The sequence below is a fragment of the Chiloscyllium punctatum genome, chromosome 3 (assembly GCF_047496795.1).
Source record: "Chiloscyllium punctatum isolate Juve2018m chromosome 3, sChiPun1.3, whole genome shotgun sequence".
In the NCBI taxonomy this organism is placed as follows: domain Eukaryota; kingdom Metazoa; phylum Chordata; class Chondrichthyes; order Orectolobiformes; family Hemiscylliidae; genus Chiloscyllium; species Chiloscyllium punctatum.
This window is the reverse complement of record NC_092741.1, coordinates 89,649,315-89,668,142: the sequence shown is the minus strand read 5'-3', so window position 1 is coordinate 89,668,142 and position 18,828 is coordinate 89,649,315. Positions and strand designations below refer to the sequence as shown.

Here is an 18,828-nt window from a genome sequence, read left to right as displayed (position 1 = left end):
GAATAGTTGTCCCAACACTGACACCACTAGTATCTTGCTGTCATCCTAAAAAGACCCCTTTATCTCTACTCTCTGCCTCTGTCAGTTAGTGGATCCTCTATCCGTGCTTGTACCTTGCTGCTAGTACAACCTGTTACCTTACCTAGTAGCTTCTTATGCAGGACTTTGTCAAAGGCCTTCTGGAAATCGAAATACACGTCTAAAACAAAGTCTTGCAATCTTTTTTTTCATATTACGAAAAGCTTACTCTCATTTCATGTTCTCTCCCCATATTAATTTTTTGATTCTTTGCTGGTTTTAAAGGCATTCCAATCCTCTGGTTTTCCTCTAATCTTGACTATATTGCATGCTTTTTCACTTAGTTTTAGGCTTTTGGTTTTATGCATAGCGAGAGGATTTGAGTATAGCAGTTGGGATATTTTGCTGCAGTTATACAGGGCTTTGGTGAGGCCGTATCTAGAGTATTGTGTGTGGTTTTGGCCTGATCTGTGGAAGGACATGCTTGCTATTGAGGGAGTCAAGCAAAGGTTCTTCGGACTGATTTGAGATGTGAGGACTGACATATGAAGAGAGACAAGATCAACTGGACTTGTATTCACTGGAGTTTTAGAAGCATATAAAATTCTGATGGTACTGAACAGACTAGATACAGGAAGAATGTTCCCGATGTTGGGGAAGCCCAGAACTAGGGGTCACAGTCTAAGAATAAGGGATAAGCCATTGAGGACTGAGATGAGGAACTTTCTCATTCAGCATTGTAAAGCTATGGAATTCTGTACTGCAGAAAACTGTTGGGGCCATTTTGTTCGATATGTTCAAGATATAGTTAGATATGGCCCTTGCTGCTAAAGGGATCATGGAGTATGGAGAGAAAGCAGGAGCAGGAAACTGCATGATCAACCATGATCTTCTTGAATGGTGGTGCAGGCTCAAAGGGCCAAATGGTCTACTTCTGCATCCATTTTCTATGTTTCTATGTTATCATTGACTTTCCCTTGTCCATCATGGTTGCCTCACCCTCCCCTTAGTATCTCTTCTCCCTTGGATGAATTTCTGCTATGCCTTCTGAATTGCCCCCAGAAATTTGTGCCATTTGCTGCTTCACTGTCTTCCCAGCTAGGCCTCCCTTCCAATCAATTCTGGTTAGCTCCTCCCTCATGTCTTTGCAGTTTCTTTATTCAATGGTAACGTCTAATTCCGGCTTCTTTCTTGAACTACAGGGTGAATTCATCATATTATGATCACTGCCCCCTTGGCATTCCTTCACCTTAAGCTCCCTAATCAAGTCTACCTCATTATATATCACCACATCCATAATTTCATGTTCCTTAGTGGGCTGTACCACAAACTGCTCCAAAAATAATCTTGTAAACGTTCCAGAAGATCAAGATGACAGATGAAAAAAGCTTTGACAATTGGAGCAAGATTTCATTACTCCTGCGCTCAGCCTCTTGCAATAAAGGCTAACATTTCATTTAGACTTCCTAATAGCACCTGCACACGAGCCTATAGTGGTGTATTGACAAGGAAACCTGAGTCCCTTTGTACATCTAAATTTATGAACATAATCATTAAGGCAACATGGTGGCTCAATGATTAGTTTGCACTGCTGCCTCACAGCATCAGGGATCCGGGTTCGATTCCAGCCTCTGGTGATTGTGTGGAGTTTGCACATTCTCCCCGTGTCTGTGTGCGTTTTCTCTGGGTGTTCCTGTTTCCTCCCACAGTTGAAAGATGTGCAAGTTGGGTGAATTGGCTATATTGTTCATGAATGTATTAGCTAGGTGCATTAGTCAGGGGTAAATATAGGGTAGGGGAATGGGTCTGGGTAGGTTATTCTTCAGAGGGTCACTGTGGAATTGTTGGGCCAAAGGGCCTGTTTCCATATTGTGTAGATTCTAATTTCTAATTTATGAAATATTCTGTATATCTGTTCCCCCTACCAAAGTGGATAACCTCATTTTTACACAATATATTCCATCTAATATGTTCTTACCCACTCAGTAAGCTTGTCCAAGTGTTCCTGACATCTTTCACATCTTCACAACACATCTTCCCCTTTTGTATCGCCTTTTGTGAATTTGCAAAAGTTACGTTTGGTCCCATTCAGATTATTGAGAAATATTCAGGGCCAAATACTGACCCTTCAAATGCACCATGAGTCTCTGCCTGCTGTCATAAGGATGACCTGTATATTGTAACTCAGTTTTCTACCTGGTGACTAATTGTGGCTGTATTTTATTTCCAGTACGATGTCTGTCTTTTAATTTTGCCTGCCAATGTGTTTCTCATGGGGCACTTTATCAGAAGCATCTGGAAAATCCAAGGGCACCAAGTCCACCATCAATTCTGTTCGTAACATTCTCGAAAAAACAACTCCCGTGCTCATCAAACACAGTTTCCCAGTACAAATCCATGCTGACTCTGCTCAGTCAGTTCACTATAAACCAAGAGTCTATTGATCACACTTTGGCACAGCACTGAGGGAATTCCGGATTGCTGGAAGTTGTTTGCATTTGAATGATGTGTTAAACCGAATCTATATTCCTGCTGGAGTGAACACAAAATATTTCATGACATTATTCAAAGGAGAGCAGAAAGTTCCAAGCAGCAGGTTTCCCTTCACAAAAATCACCAAAACAATTCATATTACTTCATGTTTATGGGACCTTGAAGTACATATGATCTGATCCATTTCTTTCCCTTTATGTTACCAATAACTTGCCTTCAATATTGAATATACTTCAAAGATGATTTATTGTCTGTGAAATGTTTGAGAGATTCTCAAGATGTGGAAAATAGCATAGAATAGTAAATAAGTGAATTCAGGCTATGGTTCTCAGATTATTCCAGTCAGATCGTAAAATTGGAATTGTCTCTACTCTTTCCATTATTGGACATTTTTCACCACTTCTTTATGGTATTCTGGGTCTTGCAGAGCCTGATTCAATCTGCGTTACCACGGTTTGGCTTGAACCAGTATTGAAGACAGACTGACTTGGCCAACTCTGTAAAAACCTCCCCATTATGACAAATGCAAAGGTTTTGTATGTAATGATTTGTTTGCACCCTGGTGGCCATGCCTGCTTCTATTCTAGACAAGAAGTGCTTTGCCACAGGTTGTAATTTTCAGTAAGTTCTCCTGGACCTAGATTCTTGCTGTCTGGAGGCACGAGGATGACAGGTGTGTGGGAACACCTCCAAGGTAACTCTTAAAGTTTCATATTTTGGATTTCCGTAACTCAGCACTGGTGTAGAAACTGCTTCACCATGTAGACTCGAGTGTCTGTTAAAGAAAACCTATTTCCATTTTTTTTGTCTGAAGACGTGAAACATGAGTAATTACTACTGACCCCGTGAACAACAGCTAAGTTCCAAGTATGATAAGAGAAAAATGAAACTGTTGATATGCCACATTGAGTACTAGCACATTTTGTTAAGCAGCAAGTCCAAATTTAGTTATGTTAATTTTTTCAAAATGATCCAGTTTTGTGATTTTCTACTTCTGAATTCAGTTCAGCTTTCTCCTTTAGTGCTGTATCTACAAAATTGTATGATGCCAAGTTTTGAGGAGGTACTGCATGTTGAGTGCAAGGAAGAGGAGCTCTGTTGTGTGGTGTACCTCTTATGCTTTCTAACAGCCATGAAGAACTGCTTGGTTCAGCTGGCATTGAGTGGAAAGTCTGGACATTCGGTTAATTGGGGAAGAAAGTGTACTTTTGCTTTTCTGAATCTGTTTGCAATGCACCATTTCAGTTGCTCCAAGCCAGTGCAGGTGATTCAGTTTGGATAATAAACCATGAAAAACAAGTATAATGTTGATGGAGTTTAGTTGGCTTGTTGGCCAGTAAGTGCTCAGCATGAGGCAATCTATAAATAGCAAATGCAGAATGCTGGAGAAAACTCAGCAAGCCTGGCAGCATCTGTGGAAAGAACAAATTACATTTTGAATCTGGTATGATGCTTCTTCAGAAACTTTAACTGTTTCTTTCTGTACAGATGCTACCAGACCTGCTGAGTTTCTCCAGGATTCTGTGGTTATTTTAAATGTCCGAGCATCCACAACATTTTGCCTTTGTGTGTAGTGTATAAGTACACAAGTCAGGGAAGGACTACAAATAGAAAGTATTAAAGCATTAAGTTGGATACTCTGGGTATTACCTGTTTAAGAAAGAGGTTTGCGTCTTTCAATTATAAGTGGTTACAGCATTTAATGGATGCATTATCATGCATTGCGTCCACAAACTGTGGGTAAGAATTGCAATTAATTTTACACGACTGATTAAGTTAATAATTTACATATAACTCATCATGCAGCGACGAGACAGACATTGTGTTGCAACTTTAGAATGAGAGCGCTTCTGGAAGTGATCCAGGGTAAACATAAATGCACCAAATAACTCCTTACTCTGAGATTAAGCCTTCTTGACTTTGTCTTTCCCACAAAGGAAACAACCTATCCGCATCTTGGAGGAAGTGAGGACTGAAAGTCAGAGTCGATAAAATGTGGAGCTGGAAAAAGCACAGCAGGTCTGGCAACGTGAGAAGAGCAGGAGAGTTTATGTTTTAGGCAGGACCCTTCATCAGAATGCAGGTGAAAACTCAGCAGCCCTGGCAGCATCTTTGTCAAAAGGATGGCACTGGAAAAGCACAGCAGGTCAGGTAGTATCTGAGGATCAGCCCTATAATCAGGAATGCCTGACCTCTGCTTTTCCAGTGCCACCCTTTTTGACTCTGACTCGCCCACATCTGCAGTGCTCACTCTCTCCTTGCAGCATCTGTGGAGAGAGTAAGTTACGTTTTGAATCTGGTGTGATGCTTCTTCATAAACATTAACTGTTCCTTTCTGCACAGATGCTGCCAGACCTACTGAGTTTTTCCAACATTATGTTTGTTGATTCTCCTGCTCTTCTGATGCTAATTGACTTGTTTTGCTTTTGCTATCTCCACACTTTATCAACTTAACCTCTCCAGATCCAGCCTGTCAAGTCCTTTCAGAATCTTGTATGTTTCAATAAGGTCACCTCTCATTCCTCTCCACAGGCCCAACCTCTCCTCATGCTGACAGTAACTTTGTAGCCTAGCTAACTTTCTCTGGACTGTATCCAATGCCAGTATATCTTTCCTTTGATATGGGGCCCAGAACTGTTCATATTCCACCAGTGGTCTGACCAGTGACTTGTATAGTTTTAGCAAGACTTACCTCTTTTGTATCCCTTTTGAAATAAAGGCTAACACTTAATTAATCTTACTGATTACCTGCTGAAGGGCGGCACAGTAGCTCAGTGGTTAGCACTGCTGCCTTACAGCACCAGGCTTCCAGGTTCAATTCTAGCCTCGGATGTCTGTTTGGAGTTTGCACATTCTCTCTGTGTCTGCGTGGGTTTCCTCCGAGTGCTCCGGTTTCTTCCCACAGTCCAAAGGTGTGCCGATCAGGTGAATTGGCCATGCTAAATTGCCCATAGTGTTAGGTGCATTAATCAGAGGGAAATGGGTTTGGGTGGGTTACTTTTTGGAGGGTGGGTGTGGACTGGTTGGGCTGAAGGGCCTGTTTCCACACTGTAAGGAATCTTAAAAAAACTAATATGTAAATTACTTTTTGGCTTATGTACAAGGATCCCCAAATCCCATTGAGCTGTGACTTTCTGCATTTAGATGACTTTCTCTATTTATATGATATTCAGCTCCTTTATTCTTGCTGCCAAAACTTACATTTTCCACATTATATTTCATCTGCCCAATTTTTTGTCCACTCCCTTAACCTGTCTGTTTTTCTTTGTCGACACTATTTATCATCCTTTCAACTTATTTTTGGTTAATCCTTAAAATTGGCTGTTATACAAGTTACACTCATGACCTCTTGATAGAGGATAAGCTTTGGGGATTCAGGAGATGATTTACTTGTTGCAAGATGCCTAGTTTCTGATGGGGTGATAGTTAGATTCCCGTTATCATTGCTTAGCACTTGTGGGGCATGAATGTTAGTGACCACTTGTCAGCTCAAACCTAGACTTGATAGTCTAGGTCTGGCTGCATTTAAACATGGGACTGCTTCAATTTCTGAGGAATCACAAATCCATCTCAATTTCTGATGGGTGCTATAGTTTGAAGTTGAGAACTTATCCAAGTGCGGAATTGCATCTATTGTTGTATGTTTTGCAAGCATGGACTGTTTGGGTGTGGTCATACCTTGTTTGTTCAGAGCAGTCAAAGGGATATGTTGTTGGATGAGATCCCCCAGACTTGTATCTATGTATCTGGCATTGTACAAGCATTGAAATTCATATACCATATTACTCATTTGTGTGATAGGGCAGAATTTTTTTTTGACTTGGTGGCAGCATCCTGCTCCTGCTGAATCCCACTTGTGTTTCTACTACAAAGTAGTATGCTTCAGTAAAATGTGTCCACTTTCAGTGGCATTTGATAATTTCCTTCAGTTTGTCACTGTCGCTGGTCTCTTGGAATTGGAATACTTCTGGGTGATTTCTTGTACTTTCTTCATTGATGACAGCTTAAAATGATTTATCTATTGTTCCATTTTTCTACTTTCCATTATAAATTCTCCTGTCTCTGTATGCAGCGGTTGCTAATTTAGACTTTGATAGTTTTGTTCTTATTTTATATCTGTCGAAACTCTTGCTGCCTGTTTTCATATTTTTTGCTAGTTAACATTTGTATTTTCTGAACAGGTCAGACATCATTGTTGCAATCCCTGTAGATGACTTGCATGTGCGCAACCCCCCCATGTGCACCCGTGCACACCCTAACATGCACACACATGCTGCACAGGCACCCCCATCTCATGTCCCCACACTCTTTAAGAAGCTGCCCAAGAGCAGGAATCACATGTTGGGATGGGTCATTGAAATGATTATTCCCCATGTTTTTGTTTATTTTTTCAAAAATACAATGTCTGGATATATGTCTTTTGTTTGCAGAGGACAGATTCCTACCCTTGGCCAATGCTCGCCTGCTCTTTTCCTGAATTTATGGATGGAAATGATTGGACCTTTGGCAGGTGATTCATTCCAACTGTAAAAGTGGCTTGTGACAGACTTACCACAAGTGAATAACTTTACTCAATTAGGTTGCGTTCCTCAGAATCACTCACATCAGAGCATGCTACCGATAATATACAAATGGTGGCTAAAGTCCATGTAATCAGGCAAAGTTTGGATTTCTGCATTTCACACATTGAAGTGGATGTGCAGGTTTCTATGTAAAAAAAAAAGAGTTAAATGGACCCGCCATTATGAAACCCAGTTGAGATTACTGAATATGATTAGCCCAGGATTTTTTCTGTGACCTTACTGTGTCTCTTTTCTGTGTGCTGCCTCTACGAACTTTGTTTGAGATTTTGATTTCATTTTAAAATGTTTACAATCTCATTCTAAGTATGGTTAAATTACACCATGACAGTTAGTGCCATCACTGGTCTGAGCCATTGCAGCCATTACCAACATTGAATGTATTTTGGTTGTCATCAGTCATGTGTGTTTTTTTTTCCCAAGGTTGTTTCTTTTAGTTATACTAGCTGCTCATCTAATTTTAATCAGCTTCTGTGATTTATATTGGACTCCTTTTTAATAAATCTGGGTTTAAGATGTAAAGTCATCCTCCTTGGTGACTTTAATCATGATTGGCGTAGTGCTTAACACTTGAGCTCAAAATTTGTGTTATGCATGACAAGTTTAGCAATGTGACTTGCTCTCCCAATATTACCAGGCGCTCATATAAACTGGAGAGATTGAATTTTTGCTTTTCATTACTGCGTGGAATTGGTGTTTTTTTTCCATCATAAAAGTGATTAAATGTATCTGCGAAGGCATAATAAATTAGATCATGTACAATATTCTTAGGAATTTCTGTACAAAATTGGATATTCACAATTTTTTATTGTTGAATCTGTAGGGAAGTATAAATCTATAAATGACATACACCCTTGATTTAATCAAATATGAAAGCATGTTCAACTGTTTTGAGTTTATTGCATTTGTTAGTATGTTTGTGTTTTGAAAAAAATACAACTAAATTATTTGAGAGTCAAACAGCGTAATTCTATGCTTCTAATATAATTTATAAACTTTAAGTATATTGAGGAAAATAGAGTTGGAAGCCTGAAATGTTTTTTGGATATTAAATGTACTCAAACTATAAATTTTTTCATCGAAAAATAATATCTATGGTCCCTTCCTGTTAGCTGACCTTTTCCTGCTGGTTTTGAATTTGGAAAATAAACCAATCCGAAATCTGAATAATTTTTCTTCCTGATCTTTGTGCATTTTGGTCATTCTTGGATGTGCTACTAATATTATCACTTTTTCAGACAGATGCCTCTGCAGGTAGAAGGTGAGATCATAATGGATCGGAGTCCATGTAAGATGTCCGTTCATTTCAACCTGCTCTGACATTCAGTATGATCATAGCTTGTCTTTGGTTTCAACTTCACCTTACTGCACATGTTCTATATTCCTTCAGCAAGTGAAAGGCCAAACATCTCTCTTTCAGCCTTAAATATGCTCAGTATTGAACCATCCAGGACACCCTGAAGTAGATGATTCAACAGATTTGCAACACTTTGAGTGAAGGAATGTTTCTTATTTCAGTTTGAACTGGCTATATGCTTATCCAGAGACACTCTTCTTGTTAGTTTCCAGATCCTGAAATCCAGTTGCACAAATTATAGTATGATTAGTATGTGATTTACATATTGATCTCTGTTATGAGGTGGGCAATACTCCTCCTCTTTGAATCTGAAATTACTTTGAAGGTTAATGCTTTCAAGTGATTTGTTTTGTCTCTGCTCATTGCGTCTAACCGGTGATACAGCAGAGATTAGGGATTCTCCATGTGAAGAATGCCACCTAAATGGATAATTGGTAATTGAATATGCAGTTGATATTGCAGGCATACAGCTTGAACAGCTCATGGTTGTTAGTGTAACTTTCAGTATTCTGACAGTTTGAGCCATCACCAATGCATAAACCATTGGCTAGCATCTTATTCCTGGTTAAGCATGCTGTGGATAATTTAAAAGTATGTCACTGCATTGAATATATACAATCTTGTATATAATTTCCACCTAACATGCAGATCTTTCTATCCTGAGTAGTATCCATATTCCATGAATGCAATTTCAAATCTTCATTTGTGATGAGATAGTCATAGGCCTTGTCTGCTGCAGTTTACACTGTCTCCACGATGATTTTAGTTTCTTAAGTTGCATGTGCCTAGGGAGAGCAGTGTGTTGTTCAAAATAATCTTCTTTCCAAACAATCTTTCTTGGAGGGGTCCACTGCTCAGTTATGGACTGGCAGCGTTATGGACCAACCATAAAAATTGATGATCTGAAAAATGTTGGAAAATAGGTTTGGGCTGTCAGTGATGGAGGGCTTTGAATTCATTCAGTGAGTGGTGTGAGGGTGAAACATTCATGAGACTAAAAGGAAAATATTATAGATTCAGGAAATCTGAAACAAAAACAGATAATACTGGAGAAACTCAAAAGGGTTAGTAGCAATCTGTGCAGGTCATAAAGTTGGCATCTGAAGTCCAAAATGACTCTGGATCTGGACATTGAGTTCACCGATTTCAGAGTATAACTCTTTTGACTTCTATTTTAATTACAAATCCCTTCCCATCCATATCTTATTGGCTTTGCTGTCAGTGGAGCCCTCATTTTGTCCTTTTCTCACATAATTTCCACCTAATTTATATCTCAATACTTGTATAAAAACACCATTTTCCAGTCTCTTTCAGTTCTGTTGAGGAGTTGCATTGGACTCTAAACATTAATTTTATTTGTCTTCCTGCAGGCATGGCCAGACCTCTAGAGGTTCTCCAGCATTTTCTGTTTTATTTCCAACATGACTTTTTATTTTCCCCCAGAATTGAAGAGAGAGGTGACAAAGTGGAGATGAAGCTGGGGGAGCAGCAAGTATAACAGAAGGGTTAAGTTGGAGGGTCATGGGGATCTGGACGACTGATGTCACTGGTTTAAAAGACAAAAGGAGTGGTAATGGTTGTAGAGAAGAGAGAGAATTACAGAGTAGGTGTTAATCGTAGACATGAGTAATTAATTACAGAGTATAGATCGCATATAATGAAAGCAAAACAAAGAAAACCAGAGGCTGCCCTCTCCCTTTAACATTACTTTGCCTCTCCTGGTCCATATGCTTAACCCCATCTTTTCTTCCAGTGCAAAAGAATCACTTTTCTTTTCAGTGTTGATTAATTGCCACATTGGAATGAAAACTTTCACACTTTCTGTCTCCAATCATGTGTGACTCGTGAGAAAAGTATCCACATTCAAGTCCGTGGAGCTAAGGTTATAAATTCTGCTAGTTTTCATATTGTATTCCTGTTGAGGACAAAAATAGATATGTTATCAAATAAATATTTATAATTTATTATTTTGACTGTTTTTAGTGCTACTAGATATTTCAGCATGTTTTCATTTTTGCTTAAAGGAAATATTAGGTCCTCATGTCAAATGGAAACATATTTCAGCAATGCTAACTGGACTTGACTTGCTTTCAATGTTGAAAACCTAAAATTAAAGCATATAATACTGGAAATGTCTTCGATCAGTAACACGATTACTATTTTGGTTGTAATTTGGAGTTCAGATGCTAATCTGTGCATTTCCAGCAATTAGAAGCTGTTTTAGTTTTTACTTGGTATGCTTGGGCGGCACGGTGGCACAGTGGTTAGCACTGCTGCCTCACAGCGCCTGAGACCCGGGTTCAATTCCCGCCTCAGGCGACTGTGTGGAGTTTGCACATTCTCCCCGTGTCTGCGTGGGTTTCCTCCGGGTGCTCCGGTTTCCTCCCACAGTCCAAAGATGTGCAGGTCAGGTGAATTGGCCATGCTCAATTGCCCATAGTGTTAGGTAAGGGGTAAATGTAGGGGCATGGGTGGGTTGTGCTTCGGTGGGGCGGTGTGGACTTGTTGGGCCGAAGGGCCTGTTTCCACGCTGTAATGTAATCTTTAAAAAAATCTATAGACCTTAGTCTTGAGCCTTACTGTGTAACTGATTAGCAGATAACCATAAACAAAAATCTATTCAACCAAACTACACACTTCCATTTTATGAATCCTCCTTGAATGGTGGCACTGATTAATTAGTTTGGTGGCTACCACTGACAGTTACCAGTCCTAAAAGTACAATTGCTGAAGACATTGGTTTACTTGTCCGCTTATAGACAGCTTTGCTTCCAATTTGGTTTATTAAAGCTATTTTATGCCTGTATTATGGAGTACTAACCAAGTGAAAAAATGTATCTAATTTCAACTTGACAGAGAATGGCTAATTGGTTAGCACTGCTGCCTCACAGTGCCAGGGACCCAGGTTCAATTCCAGCCTTGGGCGACTGTCTGTTAAGAGTTTGCACATTCTCCCCTTGTCTGCGTGGGTTTCCTCCAAGTGTTCTGGTTCCTCCCACAATCCAAAGATGTGCAAGTTAGGTACATTGCCTACACTGTTCAGGGATGTGTAGGTTAGATGCATTAGTCAGGGGTAAATGTAGGGGAATGGGTCTTCGGAGGGTCGGTGTGGACTTGTTGGGCTGAAGGACCTCCCGCACTGTACGGATTCTATGATTGTACGATTCTAACAGCATCAAGCCAGTCTAGTTGTGGAAATGGTAAACCCGTATCTCTGAAATAGATGTTCACATATGGCAGTTGATTTTCACTTGATTAGAGGTTGAAATGCTGAAAGATTAATGGCATTATGATATTGATGTAAATGCTATCTGGCATTTGCCTGACGTTACAACTTGAAGTATCAGATTGTAGAAAATAAATGCTAACTTTTTCAATACATAAGATTATGTTAAAAAACAACATGGTCATGCTTAAAGTTTATTTACTGACTCCTTTACTTGAAAGTGCCTGAGTAAGTAGTCTATCTTTGACTCATACTGTACAGTTATCACGTAGTTGTGTTTAAATTGCTTGGCGGTATTCTAATCTTTTGTTTTCATTGGTAAACATAACTGTTTAATTTAGAATATGTAGTGTAGCAAGGTAGTGTTTAATTGTAAGCGGCAAATGTCCCAGTGCTGTTTACAGCGTGCATTCCATTTTTGCAGTAAGCTTTGTTTGTTTGCTCTTTATGAAATTGAATAATGACAATATTGTTTGAATGTTTTAATAATATGAGCATAAGCTTCATCAAGCTCTCTTTGTGTCTTCGTTGTAAGATACTTTGGTATAAAGGATCTGCTGCAGTTTGAATGGTTTATTGATCAAAAAATATACTGTGAACTGTCTACTCAATATGTTTTGGAGGTATAAAACAGATCCAAATAGATGTTAAAATTATTCTTGTGGATGCAGGAGTGTTCTTCTGGGTCCTGAAGAATAATTGGGAGTGATTATGGATCTGGGCTTGATGCTACATCATTCTGCCAGCTGGGTCAGTCTCTGGGCTACCTGATATTGCGCTGGCACAGAGAAGCGCAGTGCCTCTCTGGTGTGTGCACAGCCTAGCAATGAGGTCCTGCTCACTGGGATGGGGTTTCCAATTGCAGATTAAGCTGACTTGTCTGTGGACTCTTCTGACAATCTTGGATGGCATTTTCCTCCTTTCCTAATTGACTTCATATCAAAGTTGTATGACAAATGCATTAGTGTATTCAACTTTTCATGTGTTTGATTCCGCTGAGTTAGGTTGAAAGAATGAGTCTGGCTGTAACATACTCATTACCTATTTCACTTATGCTCATAGTGCAAATGTGCTTCCAATTTCTAAGCCTATTTGTTTTCTGTCAGAAAAGCCACAGGGTTGTTTGTCTGCCAGGAATGGGAAATGCTACTCTGGTGTTGTAAACCTTTCTTAGGTGTAATTATTGGCCCAGAGCACTGAGATTTTTGCTCTGCAATTAACTGGACTACTCTGCAATTAACTGGGCTACAGCCGAGTCAAGTGCTTCATTCTTCGGCTACAGGTCAAATTTTTACCCTAGATACCTAGTAGGAATTTGGCAAGCAAGTAATTAAAATGTCTTACTAATGTGCCCAACTTAATTTTCTGTGAGCCCTCAGGTGACTAATATTATTTGCTTTAACCAAGAGAATCTTTAAACAGGAGACTCTTTTGAAAAGTGCCGACTAGTCCTTTAAAATATGCAATTGACATCACTGGGTTCTGAATGTAATTTAAACCTGAGATTTGTGAGGAAGCCATTAAGATCACCTTGCTGGAATGATTCACAAGAACATCAGAAAGGAGTAGGAAAAGGTCATTTAGCCTCTTAAGCGTGTTCAATTATATGATAACAATATGGCTGATATGTTTGAGGCTTTATTCCACTTTACTATTCTCTCCCTCTACCATCGTTCCAAACCACTTGTAGCGATCTCACGACCAGCAATTGATTAAATTCATTAATGGCCCTGACTGCACTGCTCTCTAGCAGAAGAAAATTCCGCAGGGCAGCGACCTATTAAAGAAACAAAAGAATACAGCACAGGAACAGGCCCTTTGGCCTTTAATGCCTGTGGCGACACATTTTGCCCTTCCATACTAAAACTGCCTTCACTTACAGGATCTATTGAGAGAAAAATATTCTCCTTGTCACATTTTAACTGACAATCTCATCATTCTAGAATACCCCACAAGTGAAAATATCCACTTGGCATCTAAAGAACGGGATCCCCTCAGTACCTTATATATTGCAATAAGATCGCTTTCATTCTTTTAAATTCTAATTACAGTCTGCCTGACCTATTCAACCCTTTGTTCATACGATCGCGACTTCATCTTGTAAATCTGAGGGTTAATATTTGCATATGTATATAATGGAAAGACTTTGAAAAGAGATGCTGTTGTGCAGACTTTGTGTCACATCGAGAGTTGTAAATAGATCACAAGGCTTCCAAAAGGATCATGTCCTCTAGCAACCTCTCTCACGTTATGTAGAGCACAATCTCCATTGAGGCTACCACATAAATAACAAAAAATCAGTCAGGTGAATCTTTTTGAACTAATGCAATTATTGCCTGGGATGTTCTGAGCCCACTTAGATTTGATGGTTTTTAATGATAATCCTCCCACCATCCCCCACAATCCCAAACATTCCAAGCTCCAACTGAATTGTTGAATTCTGTCATCCAGTTTCCTATTGTTGCTGTCCTGAAGATCTAACTTCTACTGACCAATTCAAACTCAACACTGGAGATACACTGAGAGATGAGGCCTGGGAATTAAAGTATTAGCTTGACAATGTAGCAGGCTGTGCAGTTCGCCTTCTCTTTCCTTCACTCCACTTGCGAAGCTTCCACTTTCAATTCTCTGCATTGAACCTCTGCAGTTTATCAGCCTTTCCCAGTCCCTCTTAAAACCTCAATAATTGGAATTACAGAACGACCTCGGTTATCTCCGTACTTTCAGTCAGGCCTTGCTAACTTCCTCTCTCTTTTAAAGGTACAGTACACCTCTACACCTTCATAACAGTTAATGTCATGTGATGGTTAGTATTGGTGTCAGTTAACTATGGGGCATTCCATTGGTTAAGGGAACTGATTTAAAATTGACCAGGCCCCATCCGGCAACCCCTTACCGACCCTGAGAATTGACTGGCGATGACCTTTTCTGGGGATGGGGTGGTGGGGCAGCAACCCCCCGTAAATCTGCAGAAAGGAGCTTGGAGGAAACCAGGTAATAACGAGACCAACCCCGTGGTGGAAGCATTGAATTTCAGATTATCCGAACAAGATCTCAAGATCCCGTAAATTGTTATGAACTCTGTATAACATCTATGAGATAAATGCTCACCCACAATCTCTCACAAGACATCCACCAGGACAAAAACTCTTCCTTTTTTTGAACACCTTGACACGCACGGGAAGTGAGAAGGAACAAACTGCAGTGTATTTAAGATTGTGCATTAACAACACCACCAAACAATACAAACAAAAACTGAGCTGCAACCTGAATTTCCAGTTTTTCGGGAATCTTAAGAATTGGGAATTATGTCCCGATCCATAACACCACATGGACTTATGTTGGATCCACCTCCCCTCCCCTCCCCTCCCCCTCCCCGCCCAGGTTGCTTGTGCTGTCCTCTCACTCTCACTCTTACTCTGTCCTGGTCATTTACACCAGGGGACTGGGGCCGGGGCTGAAATTCACTCATTGCACCTGAACAGGAGTTGCTTCACCCTCGCCAGCAGAACCCACTCACTTTGTCCTCTACGTCTGTGCACGCATAACTGCATCAATGAGTTAATTAACCTTTAGCCTGCTCTTGTCCCAATTCAAAATGTTGAGAAGGTGAAAGACATCAGACATGAGTCATTGCTCAGGAGTTGGCACAGACACGGGATGCTCCTGTTCAGTATGGCTTCCTTTGTATACAATCAGATCAGTGATCAGTTATCTGAACAATCAGTTCTCCGAATCAAATACTCCTCACCCATCTCGTTTGGATAATTGAGGTTGGTCTGTATATCAGAGATAAAAATGTGTTGCTGGAAAAACGCAGCAGGTCAGGCAGCATCCAAGGAACAGGAGAATCGGCGTTTTGGGCATCAGCCCTTTGCTGATGCCCGAAATGTCGATTCTCCTGCTCCTTGGATGCTGCCTGACCTGCTGCACTTTCCCAGCAACACATTTTCAGCTCTGATCTCCAGCATCTGCAGTCCTCACTTTCTCCTGGTCTGTATGTCAGTTTGGCACAATGAGGCTTCACTGCTGTTGAAAGGTATGGTCAATATTTGTGAATTGCTTCTGGGTATCTGTTAATGTCTGTTTAAGCATAAATAATGCTTTTATCACTTTGGCTGCACCCTCTGTTTTGGGAGATGTGTAGAAATAGTTTTGAGACCTTCTCGGTTGAAATTTGCTTGGACAATGTCTCTGAAGGAAATGAATTCTAGTTTCCTATTGAGAGTATTCTGCATTCTTGGGAGAACGAGTACTTAAGCATTCTCTGGAATCTTATAAAAGAGCAGATTAATTTAACAATTAGCTACATATATTTGGCATATAAACTGAAGAATGAGCATAAGTTAGTTACGCTAACTGGTCCATCTGGTGCATGCAATATTTTAAGTATTTTGTGATGCTGTATCACATGTATAATCTTTTTTTTTGTGTTTTTTCAACAGGATCCTTCTTGATGGCTGAGTCTTCTCAGCATATGCCAGGAGATAAAGCACGACTCTTGCTTCCATTAATGAAAGAAAATGACACTCACTGCATAGATTTCAGTTACTGGTTATACAGCAAAGATTACTTGAACCCAGGAACACTGAACATTTTTGTCCGAGTGAACATGGGAGCCTTTGCAAATCCTATTTGGAATGTGACGGGATCTCAGGGAGCCGAATGGCATCGGGCCGAGCTGGCAGTGAGCACCTTCTGGCCAAATGAGTATCAGGTAATGATGGTTGTCAAGAATTTGAGCAGTTAGCAATGAAAGGATAAAGGGCCATCTACAGTATGAATAATGTTGAAACCACTAATGGAGAAGCTATTAACATGCAGTTTCTTGTGCATTTGTTTCGAAAATGTTCAGTCAAAGCACAGTACAAATCAACAAATAATTGTCTAGTGAACCTAGTAGAAAGCACAGTGGAGGTCACTGTGATCGAACTGAACATTGCATTGTTAGATTGTTCCTTAGTTAGTGTGTCCAGTTTAATGACATAAACAAAAGGAAGACATTCCCGCTTTAGAGTTTGCAGACAAAGGAGCTGTCAGGATCTTCAGTCTTGGAGGACCCAATTAGGAGGAAAATTCCAGAGAATATTGAGGTTTTCAACCTCCTAGGAGGATGTGAAACATAGAAAATGAGAACAGAAACAGGCCGTTCAGCCTTTTGAGCCTGCTGCACTGTTCCATACGATCATGGCTGATCATGCAAATCCGTCCTGTTCCTGCTTTCTCCCAAACCCTTTGGTCCCTTCTGCTCGAAGACTACATCTAATAACTTCTTGAAAGCATTCATTGTTTGGGCCTGAATCACATTGTGAGCATAGGCTCACCACTCTGGGTGAAGAAATTTCACCTCCGCTCAGTCCTAAGTGGCCTACTCCATATCTAAGGAGACTGTGATCCCTCATTCTGGACTCCCTGACCATTGGGAATATCCTTCCTGCATTTACCCTGTTCAGTCCATTTAGGATTTGATAGATCTGTATGGTTGCCCCCCCCCACCCTCCATTCTACTAAACTCAAGTAAATGTTGTCCTAACCAACCCAGTTTCTTGTCAGTCCAACCCTTGTCGGTCCAGCCATTGCGTGTGGAGGCTGAAGAGATTGGGGAGACATTGAATGAATACTTTTCATCAGTATTCACTCAGGAACAGGACATTGTTGCCGATGTGAATACTGAGTCACAATTAATTAGAATGGACGGCTTTGAGGTATGTATGGAAGAGGTGTTGGAAATTCTGGAAAGGATGAAAATAGATAAGTCCCCTGGGCCTGATGGCATTTATCCTAGGATTCTCTGGGAAGCAAGAGAGGAGATTGCAGAGCCATTGGCCTTGATTTTTATGTCCTCGTTGTCTACAGCAATAGTGCTAGAAGACTGGATATAGCAAATGTGGTTCCCTTATTCAAGAAGGGGAGTAGGGATAGCCCGAGTAACTATAGGCCGGTGAGTCTCACTTCTGTTGTGGGCAAAGTCTTAGAGAGAATTGTAAGGGATAGGATTTATGAACATCTGGATAGGAATAACGTGATCAAGGATAGTCAGCATGGTTTTGTGAAGGGCAGGTTGTGCCTCACAAACCTTATTGAATTCTTTGAGAAGGTGACTAAGGAGGTGGACGAGGGTAAAGCAGTAGATGTGGTGTATATGGATTTTAGTAAGGCGTTTGATAAGATTCCCCATGGTAGGCTACTGCAAAAAATACGGAGGTATGGCATTGAGGGTGCATTAGAGGTTTGGATTAGGAATTGGCTGGCTGGAAGAAGACAGAGGGTAGTAGTTGATGGTAAAGGTTCATCTTGGAGTGCAGTTACTAGCGGTGTTCCGCAAGGATCTGTTTTGGGACCATTGCTGTTTGTCATTTTTATAAATGACCTGGAGGAGGGGCTAGAAGGTTGGGTGAGCAAGTTTGCGGATGATACGAAAGTCGGTGGAGTTGTTGACAGTGAGAAAGGATGTGTCAGGTTACAGCGGGATATAGATAAGCTGCAGAGCTGGGCAGAAAGGTGGCAAATGGAGTTCAATGTGGGTAAGTGTGAGGTGATTCATTTTGGTATGATTAACAAAAAGATGGGGTACTGGGCTAATGGTCAGATACTTGGTAGTGTGGATGAGCAGAGGGATCTTGGTGTCCATGTTCACAGATCTCTGAAAGTTGCCACCCAGGTAAATTGTGCGATGAAGAAGGCATATGGCGTACTGGCTTTTATTGGTAGAGGAATGGAGTTCCGGAGTCCTGAGGTCATGTTGCAGTTGTATAATTCTCTGGTGCGGCCGCACCTGGAGTATTGTGTGCAGTTTTGTTCGCCATACTATAGGAAGGATGTGGAGGCACTGGAACGGGTGCAGAGGAGGTTTACCAGGATGTTGCCTGGTATGGTAGGAAGATCGTATGAGGAAAGGCACTTGGGGCTGTTTTCATTGGAGAAAAGAAGGTTTAGGGGTGACTTGATAGAGGTGTACAAGATGATTAGGAGTTTTGATAGGGTTGACCATGAGAACCTTTTTCCACGTATGGAGTCAGCTATTACGAGGGGGCATAGCTTTAAATTAAGGGGTGGTAGGTATAGGACAGATGTTAGGGGTAGATTCTTAGTGAGTCGTGAGTTCATGGAATGCCCTGTCAGTAGCAGTGGTGGACTCTCCCTCTTTGTGGGCA

General features: G+C 40.6%; 1 protein-coding gene across 7 annotated transcripts in view; it reads left to right on the top strand.

Annotated features, from left to right (window-relative positions):
• Window positions 1–18,828, top strand: part of ptprk (protein tyrosine phosphatase receptor type K) — a 603,086-nt gene that overhangs the window by 130,871 nt on the left and 453,387 nt on the right. For all 7 annotated transcript variants that reach the window (XM_072556025.1, XM_072556024.1, XM_072556023.1 and 4 more), the window contains exon 3: window positions 16,120–16,391. In XM_072556025.1, coding sequence (XP_072412126.1) covers window positions 16,120–16,391 — 272 coding nt within the window. The remainder of the gene's footprint in view (window positions 1–16,119; window positions 16,392–18,828) is intronic.